The sequence below is a fragment of the Zosterops lateralis genome (genome assembly GCF_965231275.1).
Source record: "Zosterops lateralis genome assembly, chromosome: Z".
NCBI lineage: Eukaryota > Metazoa > Chordata > Aves > Passeriformes > Zosteropidae > Zosterops > Zosterops lateralis.
In genome coordinates this window covers 33,858,593-33,884,087 of record NC_139800.1, presented here as the reverse complement: position 1 = coordinate 33,884,087, position 25,495 = coordinate 33,858,593, and the positions used below count along the sequence as shown (strand labels likewise).

Here is a 25,495-nt window from a genome sequence, read left to right as displayed (position 1 = left end):
ACTATTACTGTTGATTTTAGAGGAACAAAATTCTGGGGAGATTTAAAAAAAACCCAATAGTTTTATCTGAACAAAATAATGTACAATTATTAATATTGCACTTTTTATACAAGAAATCCTAATAAATATACAGAAAAGATATACATTTACATACACAGAAAGTCATTATTCTTTTTTTTTTTAAATAAAAAGTTGCACTGATGCCTATTTCTTGAAGACCCATTTTTACCAAGAGCAATAACTCCTAGATGTGTTTTAAATAAGCCAATTTGAGACAGTTTAATGTCATGAACCTGGTACTGACCTCATTAACAGATACCCAGTTTTACTGAAAAATCCACATCATGAAAACTGTAGTATAGAAGAACTTGAACAAGATTTCATTAATTTACCCCAAGGCACTAACTCCAACAGGAGTTACAGGAGAGGCACAACTAAGCCTTTCATTTAGAGAAGGTCTTGAAGCAAAACCTGAGATCAGGTAGTTTAAAGGAGAAGTACTTTAAAATTCTTAAACGCTTTTCTTTGCAGATTTCCCTTTTTTTTTTTTTTTTTTTTTTTTTTTTTTTTTTTTTTTTTTTTTTTTTTCCTGAGCAGAGCAAAGAGTGCCCAGGAACTGAAATCATGCAGCACTTCATTGGCTGAATATCCACTGCAGCTGACCAGGAAGAAAGACTCACAGCCTGCATGCAAAATCATGCTGTGACTGTGATGTTTCAGTCTCAGTTTGTAGCCTGTACCTTTGGGGTGTTATACATGGACTTAAAGATCTGCTTTATAGTACCTGTTTTGTTGTGGGAGGCAGCTGGAAAGGAGCAAATTTTTTACAAATTATTTACATTAGTCCAATGAGGCTGATGCTAAAGTCATTCTGTTTCAACTGAATAGTAACAACATGAAAAATCAGAATAAAGCTCTTTTCTACCAGTTATCCAAAAGGCTTGGTTGCCAGGAAAGAGAAATTTCATGTTAACAAAATAAAAAACTCCACTTCCTCAAGTTCTTTTTCAAAACCCCAGGTCTGAAAGTACCAGAACTTTGGGAAGTAGTATGTCTTTTTTCTAAATAAGTGTTAGTAGGATGCAGTATGCTAACTGTCTCCTCTTTGTCACATACAATTTCTGTCTTTCCTGCCTATGCTCTCTAGGGAACAGCGTTTGCAGGTCTTTACTAAAAGCTGTCAAGCAGATCATACTTGTTCTCCTGCTGGTTAATTATTAACATCACCACTGCACCTCTGTGCTGAGGGCAACCCTTCAATCCCCAGTCCTCCCTCACAAGCTCAAACTGGAAACATTTTCAGGTGTATTTTAGACTCACTTATGTTACAGACCATTGTTCAACTTCCCCAGACTCCAGCTCCTCAAATATCAGGATGTCCCTTGCCTGGGGTAGGAAGGAGAGAGGAGTTTAGAAGTTAAAAAGGCTTCCAATCTTGGTAGGTAACAAATAAGCTTATAAAGCAAAATCATGTGCTTGTGTTCTCAAGGTAGTCTAATGGAGATGAGAGCTGCTCAGCAGAGAGACCAGGGGTTGCTGGCTAAATGTGAGCCAGCATGTGCTCAGGTGCCCAAAGTGGCCAATGGCATCCTGGCCTGTACCAGCAATAGTGTGACCAGCAGGAGCAAGGCAGGGATTCTCCCCCAGCACTTGGCACCAGTGAGGCCACACCTCAAATCCTGTGCTCAGTTTTGGGCCCTTCACTACAGGAAAGACATTGAGGTGCTGGAGCATGTCCAGAGAAGAGCTACAAAACTGGTGAAAGATCTAGAAAACACATCCTATAAGGAACAACTGGGACAGCTAGGGTTGTTTAGCTGGGAGGAGACTCAGGGGTGATCACACTGCTCTCTACAACTGCCTGAAAGGAGGTTGTAGTGAGGTGGGGGTCAGTCTCTTCTGCCATGTTTCAAACAATACAATAAGAAGTGGCCTCAAATTGTGCTGGGGAGGCTCAGATTAAGTATTTGAAAAAAATATTCACTGAAAAGGTGGCTAGGCATTGGATTAAGGTGTCCAAGGTGGTGATGGAGTCACCATCTCTGGCAGTGTCCAAGAAGAGTCTGGATGTGGCATCCAGGGATAGTTTAGGGGTGGGTATAGTAGTGCTGTTAATTGGTTGGACTAGATAACTCTGAAGATCCTCTTGGACGTTGATGATTCTGTGATTCTGTAATATGGTGCTAAGTTTTGACTCTGGTCCTCTTCCTCACCTGTCTCTTGGTGTGTTCCCCCAGGCATGTACACAGATTGAGGGGAAGCCCCACTCCTCTCATACCCATTTCTTAGTGTCATGGGTTTGTCTGACTCTTTGTGGTCTACCCTCACGACCATGTTTATCTGCATACTGTCTCCCAGATGCATAGAAGGGAAAACTTGTCAAGTCCCTTTACAATAATGATTTGTTAAAGGGCTGGTTTTTTTTAAAGGGAAATAAATAAATAAAATTAAAAAGATCATTCCATCCAGCTGTATTTTCTGCAAAAGCCTTTGCTCAGTGACGAAAAGGCTGTGATCCCCTTGTTCCTCCATTTTCATTTCGTCTGTCTTCAAGATTTTCCACAAGTCCCACAGCAACGTGACTTAAATTGGGTGAGCTGGCAGAGTTTGAGCTGCTTCACTTTCTCACAGTACCTTGTGGTGTCTCTGCACTCCACTGCCAAAGGGGAAAAAAGAAGAAGAAATGCTGAGGAAGTTATGAACAAAGGATTTCTTACCTGAGAACATATATCCTTGGGTGGCCAAGAGGAGAACCTTTGTGTTGGGAGGTCTTACTGTGAGCATGAGCGTGACTTGCTGCAAAGACCAAAAGTGGACTGCAAGTCCACAGAATCAGTGAAGAGTTGGTGGGTAACATTTGCTTTCAGAGCCTGGGGAAAGGGCTTCTGAGGCTGGTCCAATACTGTCAGTTTGTCATCTACCAGCATTTTAGAAAAGCTCTATGAGTTTCCTAACAGTTAAACCAAAGACGAAGAACTAAATGAAACTGGATACTTGTTTTAATGGAGTAATTCAGAGATACTTTGGCCAGCTTTCCACATCTGACGAGCCAGTGTGGAACAGACTGCCACCCCAGCTGACTGGGAGCTGTCTTGTGTTTTTCACAGGTCAGAAACGCAGCATGAAGATGTTAAGACACCTTTTGAACTCCTCTAGGGCTTAGGTTCTGGTATCACTTGTACAGTTTTTGAGGCCCATGGCCTCTTGCTTTTTAGTTTGGAAAACTCTCCAGTATTATATGTTACTATTGTATATTTAATATAGAACAAGAACTATTATATAACTGTCCCTGCAAGACCTTGGGATTTGGGACATTTCTGTATAGCAGAAAGAGGCTGGAGTGTAAGCAAAGGTCCTGCTTGATACCTGTCACCTCCCTCATTGCTTCAGCTTCCTTTAGAACCCTCCAAGCTCATGAGAAGTCCTGTGTAGTCCACTTTGTCTTTCCTGAGAGGGAGCACCAGGGCTGGTGTGTATATAGGCAGGCATATGTGGGTTCTGCTACTGCATCTGCAATGACTGCAAAGCAACTGGCTTGCAAAATAGAGGATGCGAGCATAATTTCCAAACAGCCACACTGTCTATTCTCTTTTGTTCATTCCATTTTTTATTTTTAAATTAGTGACTTTTCTAGTCCCCTGGCAGGCCCAATTTGTTGCTTGTAATCTCAAAGAAAGCAGTTTTGCCTGAGGATTTCCCATCATCCACCTACACACTGGATTTGGACTACAGCCGTAAGTCTGGCTGTGATTTGGGTTTTTCTTTCCGTCTGTACCATTAACTGAAAGTTAATCACAGAATCATAGAGTGGTTTGTTTTATAAGAGGAAGATTATCTAGTTCCAACCCTCCTGCTGTGGACAGGAATGCCTTTCACTGAACCAGGTTGCTCAGAGTCCTATCCAGCCTGTTCTTGAAAACCTTCGGGGATGGGATATCCACAGCTTTTCTGGGAAACCTGTCCCACTGTCTTATCACCCCTCACAGTAAAGAGTTTCTTCCTAATATCTAGTCAAAACTACTCTTTTTCAAATTGAACCCATTCTCCCATTCTGCGACTACATAGCCTTGTAAATAGTCTTGCTCCACCTTTCTTCTAAGTTCCCTTCAGGTACTGGAAGGCCACAAGTAGGCCACCTAAAAACAGGGCTATACAATCCCACTCCCCTCAGCCTTTTGTCATCCTACAAGTGCTCTCTCCCTCTGATCAACTAGGTGGCCTACTCTGGGCTTGCTCCAGAAGACTGCATGAATTATTTCTCATGCTGTTAGAAAGGGGACATAATCCCAATTGGTGACACCATTGCCAAAAGCCTCTACTATGGGCAGTATTCCTCTCTGGGACGCTGAGCTTTAGAGGCTGGATTTTGCACAGGTCTGGGCTGGAGGTTCCCCAGGATGCCCAGCTGCAAGATCCAGTGCTGTGTTTCTGAGAGACGACTCTCCCTTTTTTCCTACCCCTGCACCACTCTGCCTCCCCTCCTCTCAGCGAAGTACCATTTTCACAGGGAGTGATGTTGCAGCGCTGCCAGTTTGCTGGCCTTGGCCTCCAGGAGCAGTGGTGCTCCATCACGGGCCTGTTGGTGCGGATGTGCACACAGTCCACACGCCGCGACTGGAAGCCGTAGTTTCCGCACGTAGCCGTGCAGACGGTCCACAGGCTGACCCTCCAGTGCACACCACAGACATCAGTCCAGCAGTTCTGGGTGCTCAAGGGCCTGTGGGCAGGAGGGAGAGAGGGAGAGAAGGATAGCAAACATCACATATCCCACTCAGAGCACTGTATGGATCAGATCTTCAAAAGCTGCCAGGTGAGGCCAGCAGTTTTGATCTGCTCTCAAGGACCAAACCCTCAGTGGGTGCACACTGGTACACTAACACCAGGCTAAATGACCATTTGAACTGTTTAAGGATTTGGCTGAAATGCCCTCTCCACAAAGGGCCAAACCAGAGATCTGCTGAAAGGTGAAATGAGTGGTGACCAATGTGGTCCAGCAGGACTTTGTAACTTTTTTATGGCTTTGCAGCCAGTGGGAACAGAAACAATTCTCTGAAACCCTTCTTTTTCTTTCAAGACAGTCTCACAGAAGATGTATAGGCACACTTGGTTCATATCTATTTGTCACACATGTAGTGAAGAGGCATGAGTGGGAGCCAACAAGCCAGTTACATTAATATTCAGTCATGATCAGTCATGATTTTCATACCTGTTTCACGTAAAGTAAATATCTTTACGATGTTGACATTGGAGTTTATCGGTGGGAAAACAAAACCTGTGGAGACCCTTTTTTTTAGAGTTTGTGTTTAAATAAGTGAGAATACTGGAACCTTAAGAAGATATAGCACAGTCTTGCAGTCTAGAATTGGCATGAATAGAAGATTTTCCAGTTTTTGATCAACTGGTCTGAAGCTCCTAGGAACAAATAGGGAAGTCTGGGCAATAAGCCTGTTAAAATTTGTTACACATAGCTGTACAGGTTGCACCATGACCTCTTTGTCACATAGGGGAAACCCCTAAGTTTTCAGTTAAGTCACTAGTCCATTGAATATCTCTGAATAGGATTGTGGGTTCAGACATAAGACCTTTCTGTCCTACCTTGGTAAGGAGCTGCATTGATCAGATGACACATAAGTCCCATCTTTAGTCTGGCAAAATACCTGTCGGTGCTGTACAGCCAGTCGTGGTCCAATACAAGGCCCGTTACACTGCAAACACAGAAGGTTAACTCAGGGGAAGTAAAAGACAGGGCAAGTTCCATTTTTATAAAACTGCTAGTGAAATAAAGTGCATACTGTCGTTCAGAGACTGTTGAGGTTTCAACTGCTTTCTGCACCTCTGGAGGCTTTGAAAGCTGACTGTGTAGTCATTTTCTGCTCTATCTCACTCTCTTCCAGCAGCATTTAAACTACATTTATGTATCTGCTCTGTAGATTCATTACCTCTCCTCTTCAATGATTTAATCTATAATAATCTGTTAGGGAAAATTAAATGCTCTTGTGCCATTAGCCAAGGGCCTATGATCCATACAGGAAATCTCAATACATTACTTTTACTGTGCATTTTGCAGCATGTGAATTGGCCAAATAACTAAGAATGCATTGAATCAAGACATATTCCACTCCATTTAATAATTTAAAAACACTGAAGGACAATAGGAAGCAGGAAGCATGAGAAGCACAAAAGATATACAAGCTTGCTCCAAAATTGAGGCTATACTAACATATTCAAGCTTAACAATTGCCTTTCAGTTTAACCTCCTAACCCTCTCCTTTAGTTAAAACTTAACTTCGTTTAGTTATGCTCCCATATGAAGCACGAATTTGTGCTATTTTAAAATTACACCAGCTATTAGGAAACTGTTTTTCTAAGCATCTGGAAATTATATCCAAGAACAAACTGAGGGCTGAATAAGGGATCATTAGTGTGAAGCAGGAATTTTTGCCAGGGGATGGCTGCTGACTGATCCCTCTGCTACGTCCTCTCCCTCTTCACCACACTACCTCAAATAATACGGCCTCCTGTTATTTCTTCCCTCTCTGACAACTGGGAGAGAGAAGCAGTGACTGCCAGGCTTACAGCTGGTTCCAGTCAATTGTCTTGTTGGAAATGTCACTCCCTGGAGTGTGTGGAGCATTTCTGTGATATCTGCAGTGGCTAGCAGTTCTCATCACCAGCAAGCCTGAGTCACGAGCTTAGAAACACCATGGGATTACACAGTGGAGAACAAAATAACAAGAACATTAAATGAAGGAAAGAAGCTAATTCTAGAGATAAGGGTAGAGCAGGTAGGCTGTTTATTTTCTTGGTGAACTGGGAAAGTTGATCACTACACCAGTGCAATGGGTGACCTTGAAAGAAATGGAGTTTAAAGGACTCCTGGTTATATGTTAAAAGTTTAAAGTGTTAAAATCCCCTTAATTGTTGTATAATAAGTGTATTAATGTTCTAAATAGTTTGTAATTGTAAGTCCCTGTAGTGTGGCAGTGGGGGCCACCTCCGTGGTCTCCCTGCAAAGGCAGGGGGCCTGTTTGCTCTTTGAGAACCGACGGTCCCGCTCCCTGCGCGGCCGCTGCCGTCGCCTCGGAGGGGACAAGGGGTCTTGTTGTCCACGCCCGCGCCCCCACCGCAGCTGTCACCACCGATCCCACCCCTGCGCCCCCGGCCCCGGGTCAGCCCCGGGTCTGCCCTGCAGCCGCCGCCGGCGCCAACCGCGCGGGTCCTCCCGCCACCACTGCGGCCACCACGTGCGCCCCGTCGGCGTTTGCTGCTGGCATGGAAACCAGTGTAACACCCACGAAACCCCGCTGCAAACCAGAACATACTCAAACCAAAAATCTCCAGCCGAGACAAACCGATGCAAAATCCGGACCCACAAAAGACAGCACTGAACTGGCTATGCCCTAAAGTGTTAGTAAACAGTTGTTTTTGTATCTCGCTGTAACTTAAAGTGCCTGAAAAGGGGAAGATACCCCTGGAGCGGGCTGGCCCAAACGAGCTCTAGGAACACCTGCGAGGGCGGGTTCCCGGTTCTGCGGTGACCAAAACTGCAAAGCTGAACAGAACCTCCTCCTCAAGGGTGAATCGGGCAGAGCAGCCAAGGCTCAAACCATCCCTCCAGCTACCCCTTTGAGAGCTGATCAATAAAGGCATTTTAAGGAGAAGACATTGTCTCCTGCCCATTTTTAACAACCTGATACTTCATAATACTACCAAGCAGGTCACTGATCCATGGAGCCAGTGGTACATTCCTGACTCTGTGACAGTCTTTTGGCTTGGAGACTGGGCAGTATGCAACTATATGGAACTTGCCTTTTTTTTTTTTTTTTTTTTTTTTTTTTTTTAAGCTAGGTAGAAGAAATATTATATGATACTGCCCAGAGAATAGGTCTAAAATTCAGAAATTAATTCTGAACTGATTGTCTCAGCTGAGTATGATGTCATGGGGAACAATATAGCTCATAACAGTTTTTCCAAAGATGATTCAGTCCTTTCCTGAAATTTCATAGGGAGTGGAAATTTTCTTCTTTGATATAAAGTGATAATTCCAAGCTTAACTTGTAATACAATAACTCAGTCACCTTTCAAGATTATACGGTGATGTTTTCAAGTAGTGAACAATAATGTGTTCTGGTAGCTGAAGGCCCTTTTTACTACCAACATTATGAAAAAACCTGATGCAATGCAATCTGCTAAGAGAGAGTTTGAATATGTGCAAAGCAGCAGGAAGTAGTTTGAAAATGCTTTTAGCCCTTCATTCTGCCTTTCATCATGAAGCAAGTCGAGAAAGCTCACACCTTTTGGTATTCTCAGGCAACATCAACAACTTTGTACAACTGAATTATTGTACAGTCCTCCTGCCTTGAACCTTATCACAACTGTCAATCCTGACTCCAGCCAGGCAAGATAGAAGCACTCTCACTGGCTGGTAAGGGGAATTAAGACTTGAAGAAGGCTATATCCCAGATGTGTCACTAATCACTGTAACGAGGAACTGCAGACCTTTCTGCTGGAAGACAAAGGGGTCTGCGGTAACAGCCCTTTTCATGAGCAGCATTTCTAGTGATTGTGAAAAGCTACAGAAATCCAAGCAGGCAGTGCATCATATACAGAAAGAAAGAGCTGAACAAATTAGCATCCACTTCAAAAGTCTCCAAACTATAACGTAAAGATACTAGGTTGAAAAATCACTACCCTCATTTTCTCTTTTTTCTAGCCCACACGATGGGACTGTCCTTGGAATGCTACTTAGTTCTTTACCTGGCCCCAGGAAGAGGTTGCCCACTCGACACAGGGCTGCCTGTTACAGTTCTGTGTGCCCACAGGGCGCTTGGACATCTGGGCACAAGCCTCGTTTGACATTGGGACAGAACTGCCTTTTGCTGTCAGGCGCTGGCACGTCACTCTCCGTGTCTGTGTGCCTCCACCACAGCTCCGTGTGCAGGGAGACCAGGATGTTATCATCCACCTGGGAGAGAAAGGAGAGGAGGTCAGGGAGCAGGCACATGCCACTGTCTGCAGGTTTCTTGGTATGAACTGGTCTTTAGCAATTGGACCAAAGACAGGCAACAGTGGGTTGGCTCATTTACGGTGTGATTCTGGAACATCTGAGTGTCTCAGCCTCCCATAGTCTTCAATGAAAATTGTTTAGAGGCTGAAAGCTGAGAAAACTGCAAATTTTTCATTAATTTATCTTTCTCAAGGCTCTTAGGGCCCAGAATTAATTTTTTAGTCCTTAAAACTGTTTTTAGAGGCTTAGTAAATACTTGTAGCCCTGGCACAGGGGCTGGGCAAGTCTACTTCTACTTCTACCACAGTGCCACAGAGGCCTTGGTCACAAGGTACAGTCACAATGCTAGACTAGCCCACCAGTAGCACTCCTTAGTAGGGAAAACTATCTCTGTGTAATTGCTGGAGTAGCTCACAGGCCACTTCAAACTTGTGAGAGAACAGCCAAAAGCCTTCTGGGTCCTGCTGGTGCCTGCCTCTATTGTATCCCTGACAGCTGGCATAATCCAGAGAGGCCTGAACTAAGCTCAGGAACAGTTAGCCCAGGGAAGGAAGTACACTGTTCTTCTTTCCTCTTGAGCTCAGACCATGCATTTACTTGCTGAGGCTCTGAACCCCTGTTTACAGGCATATAAAAAATCCAGTCCAACTAGCTAAAACACTGTAAATAACAGAAAATAATAGTCTAATGCATTTTGTCATCGTAAGGATCATTAGGTGGAACACTCATGGAGTTGTCAGGTTTGAGAAAATTTTGGGTGGGAATAGGGAGAATGCAACTGATTGCTAGTTTTCTGAATGGTTTTATGGTCAAGCCAGCAGTTTGCCTCATTAAATTTATTGGCAGGATTTGTGTGGTTTTGAGAATAAAATACTGCCTATAACATCCCTCACTAGCAGTGTTTATGATTACTTTACCAAATAGGCAATAGGCATTCTCCAGTCCCATGGAGAGACATCCATTTCTATTTCTATGTCTTCTGCAGGTGATTAACTCCAGTGGTCACAGAAACAAGTATAAACAAACATACTCCCAACTTGTAAAACAAGAAGACTGGTACATTTTCATTCAGTTTGGTGAGGCTGAACCTGCAATTTCCGCACTGCTTATAAAGCTCTGGTCTGCATGTCAATCAACTTTTATTTCCAAACTTACATCTCAGCAGTTTCTCAGGAGTTGAGGGAGGATTTGGGGTTGTGTTACAATTCAGGAAAGGTATAAAAAGACATAAACCATTCCCATGGAATTTATTGTCAACAGCAAGGAAAACTGCTGCTAATGAGCGTGTTTCGTATTTCATCAAATCTCTTTTGGTTTCTTTCTTATGACTCAGCTGGCAACTTGGAAAACATTGGCCTGCAAAGAAGAGTAGGAATATATTTAAAAAGGTAATTAGAAAGAAACTTGCAATATGCCCAAGACACAGCCAGGGTGGTGAATCTGGCCACTTCTTAACAGGTTGCTTAGGACCTCTCCTTGCCTCAGCTTCGACTGTCTTTTTTTAATACAAGTCCTAAATCACTGTTGAATGAGGGAGGTTGGACTAAATTTCTCTTGAGCTTTTCACTACTTTTATGTGCTTGTATACTGAAACATAACATGTCCACATTGGAAATAAGGGAGAGGTGAGAGTATCACCATGAAAAATATGGAAAAAACATGTTTATGCATCTCAGCCAAGGAGATACTGAATTGCAGAAGCAGGGCGTTTCTAATATGGAGGAAGCATGATGTTACACTGACTCTGGATAAGCTCAGGATATACATTTCTTTGCAGCAAAGGGTGTCAGAAAAAACCCCAATAATTTTGTGTGGGGTGAAGTCAGAGAATCATTTATCTTGGAAATGACCTTTAATATCATCAAGTCCAATCATTAACCCAGCAGTTCCAAGTCCACCGTTAAACCATTCCCCTAAGCACGGTATATATACAATTTTTTAAAATACATCCAAGGATGATGACTAAATCACTTTCCTGGGCTGACTGTTCCAATGTTTGGCAACCCTTTCCATGATGAATTTTTCCCCAAATAGCCAATCTAAACCTCTCCTGGTGGAACTTGAGGCTGATGACTTTTGTCTTGTCACTTGGAAGAGGAGGCTTCCCCACCTTACTACAGCCTCCTTTGTAGAGAGTGATAAGGTCTCCTGAGCCCCATTTTCTCCAAGGTAAACAACCTCGGCTCCCTCAGGTACTTCTCATGGGACTTGGGCTCCAGACCCTTCACCAGCTTCTTGTCCTTCTTCTTGCTTGTAGTGAGGGGGCAAAAATTGAACACAGTACTTGAGATGTGCCAGAGGAAGACCTAGGTGTGGCCAGAAGTTTTTCAAGCTGTCCTGGCTCATTTGTGTTTAGCAGTAAGTAAAAGCCAGAGAACTACAAGGGCAGAGAGTTACAATTCCAAGGCAACTACAAACTAGAAAACTCCAAAAGGAGGCAGAACTCAGCCCCCTTCATGCCCTCTATATCTGATGAGAGGTGCCCATTTTACAAAAGATATTCCCACCCTGATAAGGAAATTCTTTGCAACTGCAGCTACAGCTACAGTCCTGCCCATATTGATGTTCAGGCAACAAAAGAACTCAGAATTAGACCACAGAATAGCTGCTAAACTTGGCTTCTTGTCTGATATATTGTTGGGGCAAACTGCTATGAAACCATGTGTAACACGAAAAAGAAATGATCCTACACTTCCTGGGTGACACAATTTCCATGCGTTCAGTGTTCAGAACAGGTATGATATTTATAACCAACATAGGGTGTGACTGGAATCACCCAAGATATCGCAGGCTGTGAATTCTCTTTCTACCTTGTACAGTTGAAGTTTTCCACAAATAGTGCTACAAAATCCCAACTGTCTGGATTAAGCATTCAAAAACTCCCTTTTAGTCATGACTTCTCCAAACAGGCACCAGGGAAGCTACAGTGGTGTGATGTGTTGCACAAAGAACTCTTCCACCACATCTCAAATCCATGTAAGATATTTTTACATGAGACAGACAAACCGTGAAGGGCAGTCTCTTCTGTTGCATGCCATGGGCTGCAGAGGTGGCTTGGGTGTCTCTCCGCAGTATGATGCATTGACTTCGGCCCCGTCCAGTGAGCACCTCAGCTGGGGCAGCTGCAGCCCCCTGTGGCCGCAGGAAGCTGAACAAGCTGTCAGTTTGTCCACTGACCACCGGTACTCTGCCAGGAAGTGTGGGAGAGGCATGTTAACACTGGAAAACTGACAGCACGAGCTTAGTTAGAAAGGAGAGAGTTGAAGATGTTCTCCAGGATGAGATACAAGGATTCAGTGAAAAGGAGATACCTACCCTTGCACCTGATTCAACCCCCTGACTGCCTTTGGTGGAACAAACCCAGTTTTTTGGTGCTTAGAAACATCAGGCATGGAAAATTAATAACATGGTATGGCAGTTAAGTAAAACCAGTTGCCAGTGAGCATCTATATTTTTAAAGGTGTGTTATTTAATGAAGATGTGGTTAGCTGTAGTTCCCAGCAGTATCTGTGACACTGTGATCTTGAAACACTGTGTTTCTTACCAGAGAGTTCACACAGATCATTTGTCCTGAAGATAAAAGTGGGAGTCACAACACACTCAAAATTTTATAGCAAAATTGAAGGAAAAGTTAAATTTTTCACTTCTTCATCACTGACAATTGGAGCAAAGAAAGCTGCATAGTCTGTTCCAACCCAGCTGCACCACAGTGTTCTGTGGCTTTATTGTCTTCGTTTTATTTTTAGAAAATCTCTAACAAAAACAGTTCCAAAACTTTCAGAAGTGAAGGGTTTTCAAGGAAGAAGAGACTGTGAAACACTGACCTTCATGTATTGATACAAAGGCTTCTGGTTTAAGGAGTTTAAACTCTGCCACCTCTGTCTTGAATTTCTGGACAAGAAAATAGTCTAGGCTCAACATAAGTAGAGCTTGAATCAGTGAAGTGTGTTTTATGCTCTGCAGGGCAGAAATATCTGGTGTCATTTTGGTAAAGTAAAACTTAAGACACTGTAAGGTACCCAATAGTCCTGCAAATCTATATCCATGGCAATAAATCATTAAGACATCTTTTTCCTGATATGTGTGGTGGTGTTTTCCAAGGGGAGAAATTCAGGATGAGAAAGACAGTACAGAGAATACCATGGCAAGAACTTTCCAGGGTGAAATGCACGAAACTGAAGAGTTAGTTACCTTGTATAGCCAGGGACATGAGTTGTGTAAGTGAGCCAGCCTCATTCTGAGCAAGGCAGCTGAATTCACCATCAGTGAAATCACTGACGTTGAGGATCTGAAGAATCCGTCCTGCTGCCAGGAGTTGATGTCGCAGAGTGAGAGGTTCACCAGAGTAAAGCCAGGTGATATTTGGGGTTGGATGCCCATCAACAGCACAACCTGAGAAACAGGTACATGAGAAAAACCTGCTCAGTACTAAACCTGGTACATGCTTTGAAGTGGTCAAAATTAGGGGAAATAGTCAATTCCAATCCCATTTTCTCCTCATTTTCTCATAATGATAAAAAGTAATTCTGTAATAAGGAATACCTTCTCATCATCCAGAATAAAATCCAAAAGCTGGATAATTTGCAATATGGAAAATCTCTGGTCAGTTTGGAATTATTTATATCAGACCTTCTAGGGTTCCCACTATTTTTGATTATCCTCATTTTGGTATTGAAGAAAGTGGGATAGGGAGGTTATAAACCTGGAATAAAGTAAAGGACCATGCTTGAATGTGCAGTACAAACACAACTTTCTCCAAATTTCTTATGTAAACCACAGGACCGCCTTCCTCTGTCTCATTCTTTTAAAAAACATTTAATGTTATTTATTGTTTGTGTTATATTAAAAGCCAGAAAATTTTTGTTACACACACACATACACACACATGCACACACACAAAATAAAAAAAAAAAATCTGTTTAAAACTGTAGTGGTCACCAATTTGAGATTTCCCAGCCAATGCACCAATTTATGTAGTGGGCTTAGTGCTGGCCAAATGCCCATGCACCCACTAGAATTATTTACATTTTCTGATGTGAGATAGGACTAGGCTAAGCAAAGCAGGCTCAAAACTTTGAAGGGTATAAAGAAATCTTTATTAACAAGACTAAAAGAAAGAATAATAAGATTCAGAATAAATCTTTAAAACACTTTTCCTCCCCACCAACTCATCTTTCCTTTCCTACTGACAACGTAAAGAGACAAAAGCTGGCACTTTCAGTCAGTTTACCGCTTCTAGAATAGTCTTTCATCAGTTCACTTAGGGAGAGGAGTCTCTCTTGCTATGCCATGGAGACTTCTCCACAAGGAACAGTTCTCTTGTGGTTTTAATGTCACAAAGAATCAGCCACCCAGGAAAATGGAAATCTGGTCACTGTATGAAAGTCCCTCCCCTCGACTTACAGCTTTACCCACAACTGTTTTCAAGGGCTCAGTCTTTAGCTTATGGGGTGCACTTTTAAGGATGAGCTGTTCAAAAGCAAAGGTCTTAATCACTCTCATCTCTCTCTCTGTTCAAGCTTCTTACTGGATCACAGCAACTCCAACATCTACTTTGCTTCAGTATAGATGCCCTTGCTCATGTCTACAGTTTGAACATTCCATCCCCCCATGCTTCTTCATGAATCACAGGGATATTCTAGTGTATCATAGTCCATTACCATGGCCTCACAAAAGAATTTCAGCCCAAGACTAAGGCATCTTCTCATTCCCCTCCCACCTGCGACATTTTTTACTGTGGTTCTCATATCAGCTGAACACTTTGCCAGTTTCATGATGAATTGTGGGAAATTTGTTAGACTGGTGTAAATTGGGAAAGACAGCTAAGTTGTCTTGCCTATTTCCTGGTGAAAAAAATAAGAACTAGGTGATTTCCATAACATAACTCATCCTCACCAATTGCAAGGGTGGGGAGGCATAAATCCTGTATGTGAGGGATGGCATATATCACTAGGACTGCTTGTGGTTTAAACTTGTCCTGTGCTGCTATGCATGTCACTGAAACATGAAAAGTCTCTAAGTTTCTGAAAATGCAATCTATTTTGATGGTTGATTGATTATACTGAAGCTTTATATTGTTTTGTTTATATTAATATGTATGTGCATGAATGACTATACTGTATATAAAATCCCTTCTGAAACAACTGTCCTGTACAAACAAACATAACATATATACGTCAACTTTCATACGAGCACTGTTCAAAAGGAATGGGATAAAAAAGGGAAGAGTACGAATTTAAAATACTAAAAATAGAAGACTCTTCTAAGATGAAGGAATAATCCATCAGCTGATGCTTCTTCACTGCCATCTCCATGTAATTTGATTACTATTTAGTATTTACTGAGACAAATGAAGCTGTGAATATGAAGTCTCTGTAACTCACTACACAATTAACAGATGCTGCAACATGACATTTTTGTTAATTCTATTCCTTCCATTCTTGTTTGTCCACCTGAGGAGAACCTTAACTAACATATACTGGGCGAGTACAGTTCCTACAACAAAATAGCATTGCCATTAATCTTCTCAGGAAGGTTGAAGAGTTTGATTTTCAAACATCATTAAGATGTTTGAAAGAAATTCCTTAAATCCTCGAGATTTAAGGAATGTGTTATTTTGTTTAGGAACCCTTGTGATCCTTTTGGTTATACCTGTAAACTAACACTAGGGAACTGGGCTCCTGTAGTCTTTACTTTTGTGCCTTTTGCCATTAATCACACCTCCAACTACACTACTCCTATGACAGAAGATACTCTCCTGTCCAGCAAAACTGAAGTTCTCTTATAAAGCAGAAGGTCTCACACAAGACGGAAAATGCCAGTGGTGACCTGTGGCATGCCCCAGCAATTTTCATGCTAGGGGAGATTCAGGCACTGGGGAGAAACTATCTGCTGCTTAGGAGGATAAATAGTGGGGGTCTCAGTGGGGGTCATTGATGCAGTGAGAGTCATGCAGCTGCATGAGTCTTTGCTAGTCAAACCCTGCCTGTATCCACAGTGGGGAAGGGTGTGGGATGGGTACAGCTGCCCTTTGGACTCATTCACTCTGTGAAACTGGTATTTCAGAGAGCAAGGGCTCCCTGGAAAAAGATTGACACACACGTTAGAGACTCTGCAGTCACAATGACAAAGTCACACTGGAAACGAAATAGTAAATGCAGATAAATGCTTAAAAATCAGGAAAAAAGAGGGGGAAAAGGCAGAATGACAGAGTGCAAACTGCCCCCCCTGGTTTGCCTCTTCCCTTTTTAAACTTTTATTTTTAAGGGTGAAGAGTCTGATATTTGTTTTATTTTCTTTGGCAAGATCTAATGCAGTTTTATCCTTGGCAGTTATCTCTACCCAGCACTCCCTTCCTGACAATAAAGACACTGCATTCTCTGCTGCTCAGTACTTTTGCCTAATTTTGTCTTCCCTCTATTTATTCCTTCTGTTTCATTTTTTCCACTCTTGTGCTGAAAAATAACTCATGCTTTTTCCAAGATACTCATTCTCAAGTAAATGAGTGACATGAAAGTTTTCAGCCTTATAGTTTAAAGGTTGCCTAAGTTAAAAACAATGGAAGACAAAGGAATATGGAAGAAATTAACAAACTTAAAAAGTCGCTCTATAGATTTTGCCTAGATTATTCAAATTTTTTTGTAGTTTAATTATCTTTTAAGATAACTGTAGTGATTTCCACAGGTTGGCCTATAGCCACAATACCTGAAAAAGGCATGCTGTGAGCCCAGTTTTATTGTTTGCATTTGCAAGCAGTCTGCAGACCGTAAATGCAGAAAGCAGAAAAGTCAGTTTGATGTTCCACACAGAGGAACTGAACCTGAATTCAACATGCAGATGGTTCTAGTTCATGCTGTTTTTCTTTAAAAAAAATTGTCAGAAACAACAATATTATCTTCTTAGTACTATTTTACAAGTCTTATGCAATATTTTTTCTTCCAAAATGTGTCTATAAAATATTAGCTAAAGGAACAGCCACTAATCAATAATATGGAGGAAGACTCCCCAAATCTATGGCCTAGATATGCACTACCATGAGTAATTATTACTTAACAGTAAAACTTTACTAACACCTATCAATCACATTTCACAAGTGACATGTCCTATACATTTCCCATGTGTATGAATTCATAGGCTGTGGGATAATATTTTATGGATAGTAAGTGAGAACTAGAGTACAAGAAAATCACATGTTCCATTAATATCTCCTTCTCATCTTCCAGGAATAAGTTTAATACCATTTAATGCAGATTGCTAACACATTCTATTTCCCCAACAGCTGTGGACATTGACTGTTTTATCCTTTTGAAGTTCAAAACTGATCCCTATAATGACTAAGAAGGAAAGCTGGCTTTGTTTCCAGACAGCAGAGCTATTGCAGAGCTTTTGGGTATTGGAACCCTTGGGAAGATGATCAGGGAATGCATTTTGGGACTGAGTAGCTGAAGTTCTGGCATGAGAGGGCATTTCTCCTTCAGTCCTTCTTAAGTAGAGAAAGAAATATTGCCTTCATCCCCCCTTCCAAAGATTAGTGGGACTCTGAATTCATTCAAAGCTAGGATGAGCCACCAATGTACAAAAGCTTGAGGTAGAAACAAAAATCTAATAAAAATGATATCTTCTAGTAGTGAAATTATTAATAGTTCAAGGATAACAAGGGGGTATTTGGAAAGAGAAGACTGATGTTCCATGCCTACACTAACAGTTTCTTGAGAGGAAAGAATAAATGCATATTCCAGGCCAAATTCAGCTCCCCATTACACCTTTGTAATTGTTTCTGAATGACTGCAGCTGCAGAAAGGCTCTGGGCTAACATGCTAATACTAGGAGAACAAAATACAAAGCATGCACCACTTTGGCACTTTCAGACCTGATAAAAACAGCAAAGCTGTTGATTTTAGGATTCCTTTTCTTTTTGGCAGCTTGATACTGTATGGAAAACAATGGTAAAAATGTCAAGTGAATTTTGCAAGTACTAAATACATTTGAAAATACAAATCAAAAAAACCTCACAGCACTGCCTTTAAAATAGATCTATTCTTAAAATATAGGATATTTTCATGACTTCATGTTTGTCTAACAAATAAGTCTTTAATTTATTGTTGACATGATGATTAGGCCCAGGAGATGCTTGTAGTATTTATTAAAGATGGAATGTGGATAAAGACTTCAGGCAAAGATCAGATCAAGATTTTGTATTTCTGTTTTATTTTACTGAACTCTAACAGATAAGAGTTGTGGACCACAATACTTGGTGTTAAAGCAATGAATGTAATACTCCTACAGGACTTGAAACACCGCAGTATTTCCACTCTAAACTCCACATTCAAGGAAGTAAAGTCTGCTTTCAAAATAGACACCAGATTAAGGATGAAGTGAGGAACACAATGCTTGGAATAAACTGTGGAGAAGCCACAGATCAATCTGAATAGATACAAGTTGGTGCTGAACTATTATGTTATGGCTGACACTGTGCTACTGTGTTCACACTATGTAGGTGAGATTACTGGTGGTGAGAAACACTCCCCCAGTTTCCTGTCACAGCTTATTTTCTCCTTAGCTGACTGAAAGGAGAAATGCATGTTAAATGGAATGGAGTCAAATTTCAATTTCATCCTGTATCTAACATAAGGATGAAAAATTGACAGGATGTATCCAGATTTTAAAATGAAATCAAAACAAATGAAGGTAGGTAAGATCATGTTTGAAAGTCACATGTACGTAACACCCGTTTTGCTGAAGAGGCAAAACTGAGAGATGTGTCTTTGTAGCTTTTCTTGTGGGGAAAGATCTTTCAATATACAAAAAAGTGATAGATGTTTAACTGTTTGCTATTACGCAAATTGTTTCTCAGTGCCTTCACACACTGAATGAAATAAAATTTATAAAAAGCAATGTAATCTGAAAAAAACCCTGAAAGAAATAATGTTTGTATAAATACAACTTCTACTTGTAACTTTTTAAGGCAAAGCGGATAACATGAATTTATACTAGACAAGGAAAACCATATGTTTAGGAACTTTTGAAATAAGCCAATTCAGTTGATAACGGTATCACTTAGAAAAAAAAGAAGGGCTTTTAAATAACTATTTATGGCTGCAAAGGTGCAGTTGAAACATACTACAATAAACATATGACATGGTTTTAAACAGTTCTCAAAACATCTAAACTGGTTACCCAATGCCACACATGTTGGTATGAGATATCACTTACATAGCATTGCAAATATACAAGGTATTCAACAAAAATTGAGTCAGGCTCATTCCTAGCTCCACAGTAGTTGTAAAAAAGGTTCCCAAATACACAGGCACATGGTGGGCCCGTTAAAAAGCAAGGGAATTTTCAAGCTCTGGTAGTTAATACTTGGTTGTCAGACCAAGTGTTTTCTAACACTTGGTCTGACAACAGAAATGCTACACATGTATTAATAAGGACTCTTCGGAACACAATCAGCAAAGGCAAATCAAAAATCAACGCCTACAGCAAATTCAAATAACCACCTAAGGTAACTCTGATAGGTTTATTAAGTTCATGACAAAAATGGGAAAGGAGTTAAACTGTAAACTTCAACCCCACAAGTTGAAGTTTCACTGGTTAACTGTCCCGGTTAACTGTCCATTTATGGGAGAAAAATGGCAGTCAGATGAGACTTGTAGAACAAGTGCTGAACAAGAATACCACAGGAGCTCAACAAAAGACAGAGCAAGAGCTGGCACATAGTGCAATTACCAAGTTGCAAATATCAGTGCTGCTGTAGAAATTTTTATATATTTCATAACCCAATATAACCATGCTACGTTTTGAATCAGGATCTCAGGTAATTCCCTGTGGCACTTGGAAAATAAAAATTGCAGAGCAGAGGAGGTAGAGGGAAGACAGGTTTGGGAAAGGCAGTGATGCTTGCTTCAGAGAGGCTGTAACTTCTGTCCTTCTGAAGATTCAAGGACTATCATAGAGGGAGAGGTTGGTTCAAAACTTGTATCTGAGAAGTCCTGTAGTCAACATGTCAGAAATTCCATAGTATTTCAAACTCCCTTACTCTAGAATAAATCTCAAGTTTTGCAAGAGTCTAAAAGATCTTTTATGTGAAGGAAGCTGGCAGAATGAGCAGTCTCCATATCAGGAGAGTGCAGCAAGTCTGACATTGCTATTTATCCACCAAGATTTGCTGTCTCAGTGGAGCTCTGTATTACTTTCATTATAAAAATATCTAGGTCAGTGATTCAGGTAAATCTTAGAGATGAAAGTTCAGGGGCTGCAATTCTTACAAAAACCTCAAAATTCAGCATTTTTCGCCCCAGGTGCCAGTGATATTGTTTTATGTGGAAGCATTTTCAACTGCTACTGTAGATCAGTGGTTGTCAGATTAGATCATTCATGGCATAAAACAGCAGGCAGGAAAAAACCTCAAAGCAGCAGATTGCCTAGACTCTTTTGACTCTGTGTTCAGAATTTGTCTGGACTAGTGTCTGATTGACTGAAAAACAAACACTCTTTTAGTATAGTCAAAATGTTCAACCATTCAGAGCTATCATGTAATTTTTAACCCAAAATGTACACAGTGTCTATATGTTAAAAAAGCTACACATTTCAATACAATACTACAGTGTAGTCTGACATATTTCACTGTAATCTGATGTAGAAGGAAGATAGTGAAACACTCTATTAACTTTATACAATATTTAGGATGTAATCAATATGATAGTGTCTGATGAGGCAATTAAATACAAAGATAATGGCATAATCTTAATATTAATTTTAATTCTAGTCTTTCCAGAAAGGTTGTGTACCTACCTGGAAACTCTCACAAATATTGTGACAAGGCAGACTTTTCATTGAGACAAAAGTTGAAAGGAATAGATAACACAATTAAAAGGGCAGAGTATAATATCAAATAAAGTTACTTAAAATTATTCTTTAGCATTAGAACTTCTTTTCAAACATGATGGCCAGTTTATTACAGAGAATGAGGAGAAAAAAATAACATCCTGCAGAATAACTTCTCGGATATTCACAATTTTATCTGAATCCTACTGCACAGATTCTGCAGCTGTCTTCTTCCTTAAGGGGAGCACAGATGCCACTTTAGCTGTACTTTGTAATGATTTTTTTGTTTTTTTGCTGGATTTGTGCAGATTGCAAATTATTTTGCACTTCTGCTTCAAATTTTAATACAGCAATAATTCCCAAATACAGGAAAATTTCAAACAGACTCATGGTAGAGATGGGAAGAGCAAAGGGGAATTACAAGAAAACACACTTTCAAGAAGATATACTCTTGCTCTCAAGTATATCACCAAACATCAAAAGAAATTTCTAGTGATGAGATCAGTTGTGTTCATTGGGATAATTTATTACTTTTTACACTGATTTTGAACAAGTGTCAGTCCTATGGGAGCTAGACATTGTGGCACAGTACCTAGCAAGCAATTGCAGCATCAACTACTCTGACTGTGCTTGAAAGAGTTTGATCTTGACATTAGTCTATATATCTGATCTGGTTATTCTCCTAAAGTAGTCAACAGTACATTTGGCTCACTATAATGCAACCAAGGACATGCAAAAACATCTTGGTTAATTTTTCTGTCCACTATCATGTCTAGATAACACTTAAACCTACCGGTAAGTACTAATTACAGGCTTGAAGGGATTCTCTCTGAAATTATTAAAACACCTCACCCCATCCCGAACTTTAGGCTTTGGCTCCAAGGCAGTTGGGCTTTTTAAATAAGTAATTCATTCATGCTCAAAAGGCTGGCCATTACAAGAAAGGTGACTCTTTTTTGATTCTGCTTTCTGGTTGATCCTCTTGGAACCTAAGCAATTCTACTAGAAAATGAGAGAGATATACTACTGCCAGTAAAAAAAAAATGAGATGAAATACAGTAAATTTGGTACAGAGAAATAATTTGTATCTTTGAAGTGAAAAGTTTTTATTATCACTTTGTCTTAAAAACAGCTGCATTTTGAATATTGATATTTGCAGAACAAGACTTTGTTGTGCACCTGGTCATCCTCTGAAGCAGTAGTGAAATTGGCAGCAAAGCTGCTCTGATTCTGTGGTAATTTGGGTAATGTATAAAACCAGAATGAGAATTGCTTTTTAGGACTATGTTTGCAGTGCTGACAGTAAAATCATATTCAAGTAATCATACTTTTATTGTGAAGGCACATAAATGACTGCTCAATGACCCTTGCAATGAGAAGGAAAACCTCCAAACCAGATATCTGTCTTATGACACTGATCTCTATTGTCTGCAACCCCCCTGAAATTTAAGTAGAAGAAATGCACAGTAGATGATTCCAGACAGCAAGTTAAGAATTTCACGTGGTTGAGATGATGGTGGATGCACTGCACAAATCCACTTTGTAAAATGTTGTAGTTTGTTTAAGTTCCATTGTTAGTAGGCTGTTCTGTATCCCCATTTCCCTGAATTAATGATTTTGTCCTTAAAGTTGTTTCCACCCCCTGAGCTGCCAGTTGCACCTAACCCAACCCCTTTTTCCTGAATGTTCTAAGTCAATCCTTCCCTTGGGCCAACCTCTGTCTAAATCCATCCTGGGCATTCCCCTAATCCTGGACACCCCCATTGCCCCAAGTGACCTGTTCTCCTCCCACTGTTTTTCCTTTGGTTCCTGAAGTCTGAAACTCCTCCTTGTTCTTCTCTCACATTGGTTAGAATTATGAAACCAGTGTTTAATGAAATATTGACTCCCACTTTTCTTAAACTTTGGCAAAGCCATGCATGACTTTATCTAGGTTTCTAACATAATTTTTCATCTTTGTTATCTTTAACTCCTGTAAAATAAGATTACCTGGAGCTTGCCACTCGTTTTCTTCATATTTCATTCTGTTCCTTTGCACATATCCTGTTTTTCTTTGCTACTCAACAAATCCTCATATTCCTAGATTTCCAAATACATGTCTAATTCAATGCCTTTTGAGTCCCAAGAGATACTAGTGCCTAACAGTAGCACAGCAAGGGGTCTTATGCATAGCAATTTATATACCCACAGTTCTTATACGGGACATCCAGAGAATGTAGAGCCAACACCTCAACATAATAAATTATGAAAGACTTAGCAGGATTAAAGTTGATTGAGTGTTGATTGGAAAGAATCAATGGGCAACTTTCTAATTGACTGGATAGACCATTCCATGCTGATTTTTTGTTAGAAAAAGTGTCTGAGAAGAATTTCCTAGGTTGGCATAATAATAAGGCTCAAATTCAAACCAGTAAAACCCCAATGAATTTGAGGGAACTGCCTCAAGAATGAAACTGGTTTGCTATTTTGCAATTACAACCCCATGGAATTTCCTTGCCCATGAAGTGAAGCAGCAGCAGGGTACAGGGCAACATGGCCAAATGAAATTGATCTGGACGTGGTTGTATACAGGCAGTGCAGAGCACCCTTTGTCATTCAATTACTGCTTTTAAACAATAAAAACTGCCTGAAACTCCTAAAGACCTCTTTTTGAAAATCCGAGAGGAAATGGATGAAATAGGAACATGACCCAGTCTTAAATCAGTGAGCACAGTAAAACCATAATCAAAATTATTTATTCAATGCTAATAAATACCTATGATATTTTCCCAACTGAGGATTATTTCAGTGCAGCTTTTGTGCAAGAAGAAATGTAATCCAGAGCTGAAGGCTAAATGCCATTGCGAATGTATGCAGATGTATGCAGATACTTGGAAAACTAAACTACAGAGAACTAAAAACCTAAATAGAATATGTCCATTGTAAAAATAAAATCTTAAAATCAATGTGAGGAAAGAATGCTTTTGAAGGTGCAGAGATGTATTAACACCCAGGACAGCACATCTGCAGAATCCTTGCTAAAAGTTTCAGATCTCTATCCCTAAAAGAAGAAAAGATAATTCTGAAATTGTAGGGCTTGACAAATTTTCATGTAGGCAATAATGTATTCATGAGAGAAGCTTTTTTTCTATCTGAGCCTGACAATTAATATAGTTCCAAAGCAGCCTGTGAAATGAAATAGTAAAAGAAATATACTCTGAAAATTAGAAGACAATGAGAATCTCTTTGAAAAGAAATCACACCCACAGATCTGAAAGGAGTTTACAGGATATAAAAGAACTTGCTGTGTAAAGAGGGTAAAGATATATGGAAGGCAGAAAAGGATGAAAAGAAAAGCATTCATTGGGGATGATTCCCTTATATGGCTTCATGCAAAAACTGGTTGTGTAAAATAAGAAAAAGGAATAAAATGAAGAGATTAAAACAGAGAGCTTGCAAGATCAAAATGTGTAGAGAGGGATAGGCAAAACTATGGAAAAGGCTCTGAAGAAGGATATACAACATGAGTAGCAGGCGTATGGCAAGGTGACTACTCAAATGTTGAAGAAAAATTGAAACAGAACCATCAAGATTTCTCATTTTAGATCAAGTAGCACACTGATCTGCTATGTTTCTGTGCTGAATAAGACTGTGAGTCCCCCAGGGCAGGGACATCTTCTTATGGGGTGCTGTATATATATATATATATATCAAAGGTGGCACCATGGAGCCTTTGTTCTTCATGCAGCTTTGGACTAATTTGGACTTTTTAAGATTTTTAAAAATTAATTTCTGTGGTCTAAAAAGTATTTGGCATTGATTATGACTCACAATGAACTATTGGTTTGATGTCTTTTGCCTCAGTGCCCATGTCTGGATAACCAAATCCTTAATATAATGGTTAACTAGATGCATAAATATAATATGAAGTCTAAAGACTTTTAAATCTAAAAAACCTGAAGCACTTGACTTACCTATGAGAGCAGAGCTCCCTGGACTGACAGTCAGTTTTGTTCCTGAAGGAGAAGTCAGCACTGAATGGGTGGTGGGCCCAGCACTGCTAAGCACTTCTGTCAAATCTTCTAGGTAAGGGAGAGGTCGTGGAGGCTCTGGTAACAAATTGTGAGAATGAAGTGATAAGCAACACTATAGCAGAAAACATCTTGGGATGTAGATCCCTCCTCTCCTATTCCCCCCCACCCCCCAACCCCCCAATATATTGCTGCAATTTTTACTGTGCTGCAACATTGCCATTTCAGAGGGGAAGATTACGCGACTTTGGATAACTACCGAAACTCCTGTTAGGTAAGGTGCTGGAGAAATTATTAAAATAACATCTGGATCAATGACCACAAACTAAAAAAAAAAAATCTTTGAAGGCTACCACAGCATTCTAGTTGATCCTATTCATATGTGATAGAGTTATATGGTATCAGGAGATACAGCAGCTTGGAAGAAAAAGCAAATGTATACAGCATAGAAGCCAAATCAAATGTTCATGACAATTAGTGAAAAACTTTTAGTGTCTGCTACAACCTGGATCAAGCCCTAATTAAATATGGTTATAATGCTGCCAGATCACGTGGTATACTTAGGCAGAACTCCAAAGGACTAAGAGTTCAGAGCTCAACAGGATCAGTCTATGCTGAGAACTCCAGGATTTAGTTGTTTACTAATCACAAT

General features: G+C 40.3%; 1 protein-coding gene across 1 annotated transcript in view; it reads right to left on the bottom strand.

Annotated features, from left to right (window-relative positions):
* Window positions 1–210: 210 nt before the first annotated feature.
* Window positions 211–25,495, bottom strand: part of ADAMTSL1 (ADAMTS like 1) — a gene marked incomplete at its 5' end in the record, with an annotated part of 171,752 nt that continues 146,467 nt past the window's right edge. Inside the window, 7 exons of the mRNA XM_083883570.1 lie at window positions 211–2,656; window positions 4,497–4,717; window positions 5,596–5,705; window positions 8,758–8,965; window positions 12,014–12,194; window positions 13,199–13,399; window positions 24,787–24,921. Of these exons, the coding sequence (XP_083739696.1) occupies window positions 2,550–2,656; window positions 4,497–4,717; window positions 5,596–5,705; window positions 8,758–8,965; window positions 12,014–12,194; window positions 13,199–13,399; window positions 24,787–24,921 (1,163 nt within the window). The 3' untranslated portion in view covers window positions 211–2,549. The remainder of the gene's footprint in view (window positions 2,657–4,496; window positions 4,718–5,595; window positions 5,706–8,757; window positions 8,966–12,013; window positions 12,195–13,198; window positions 13,400–24,786; window positions 24,922–25,495) is intronic.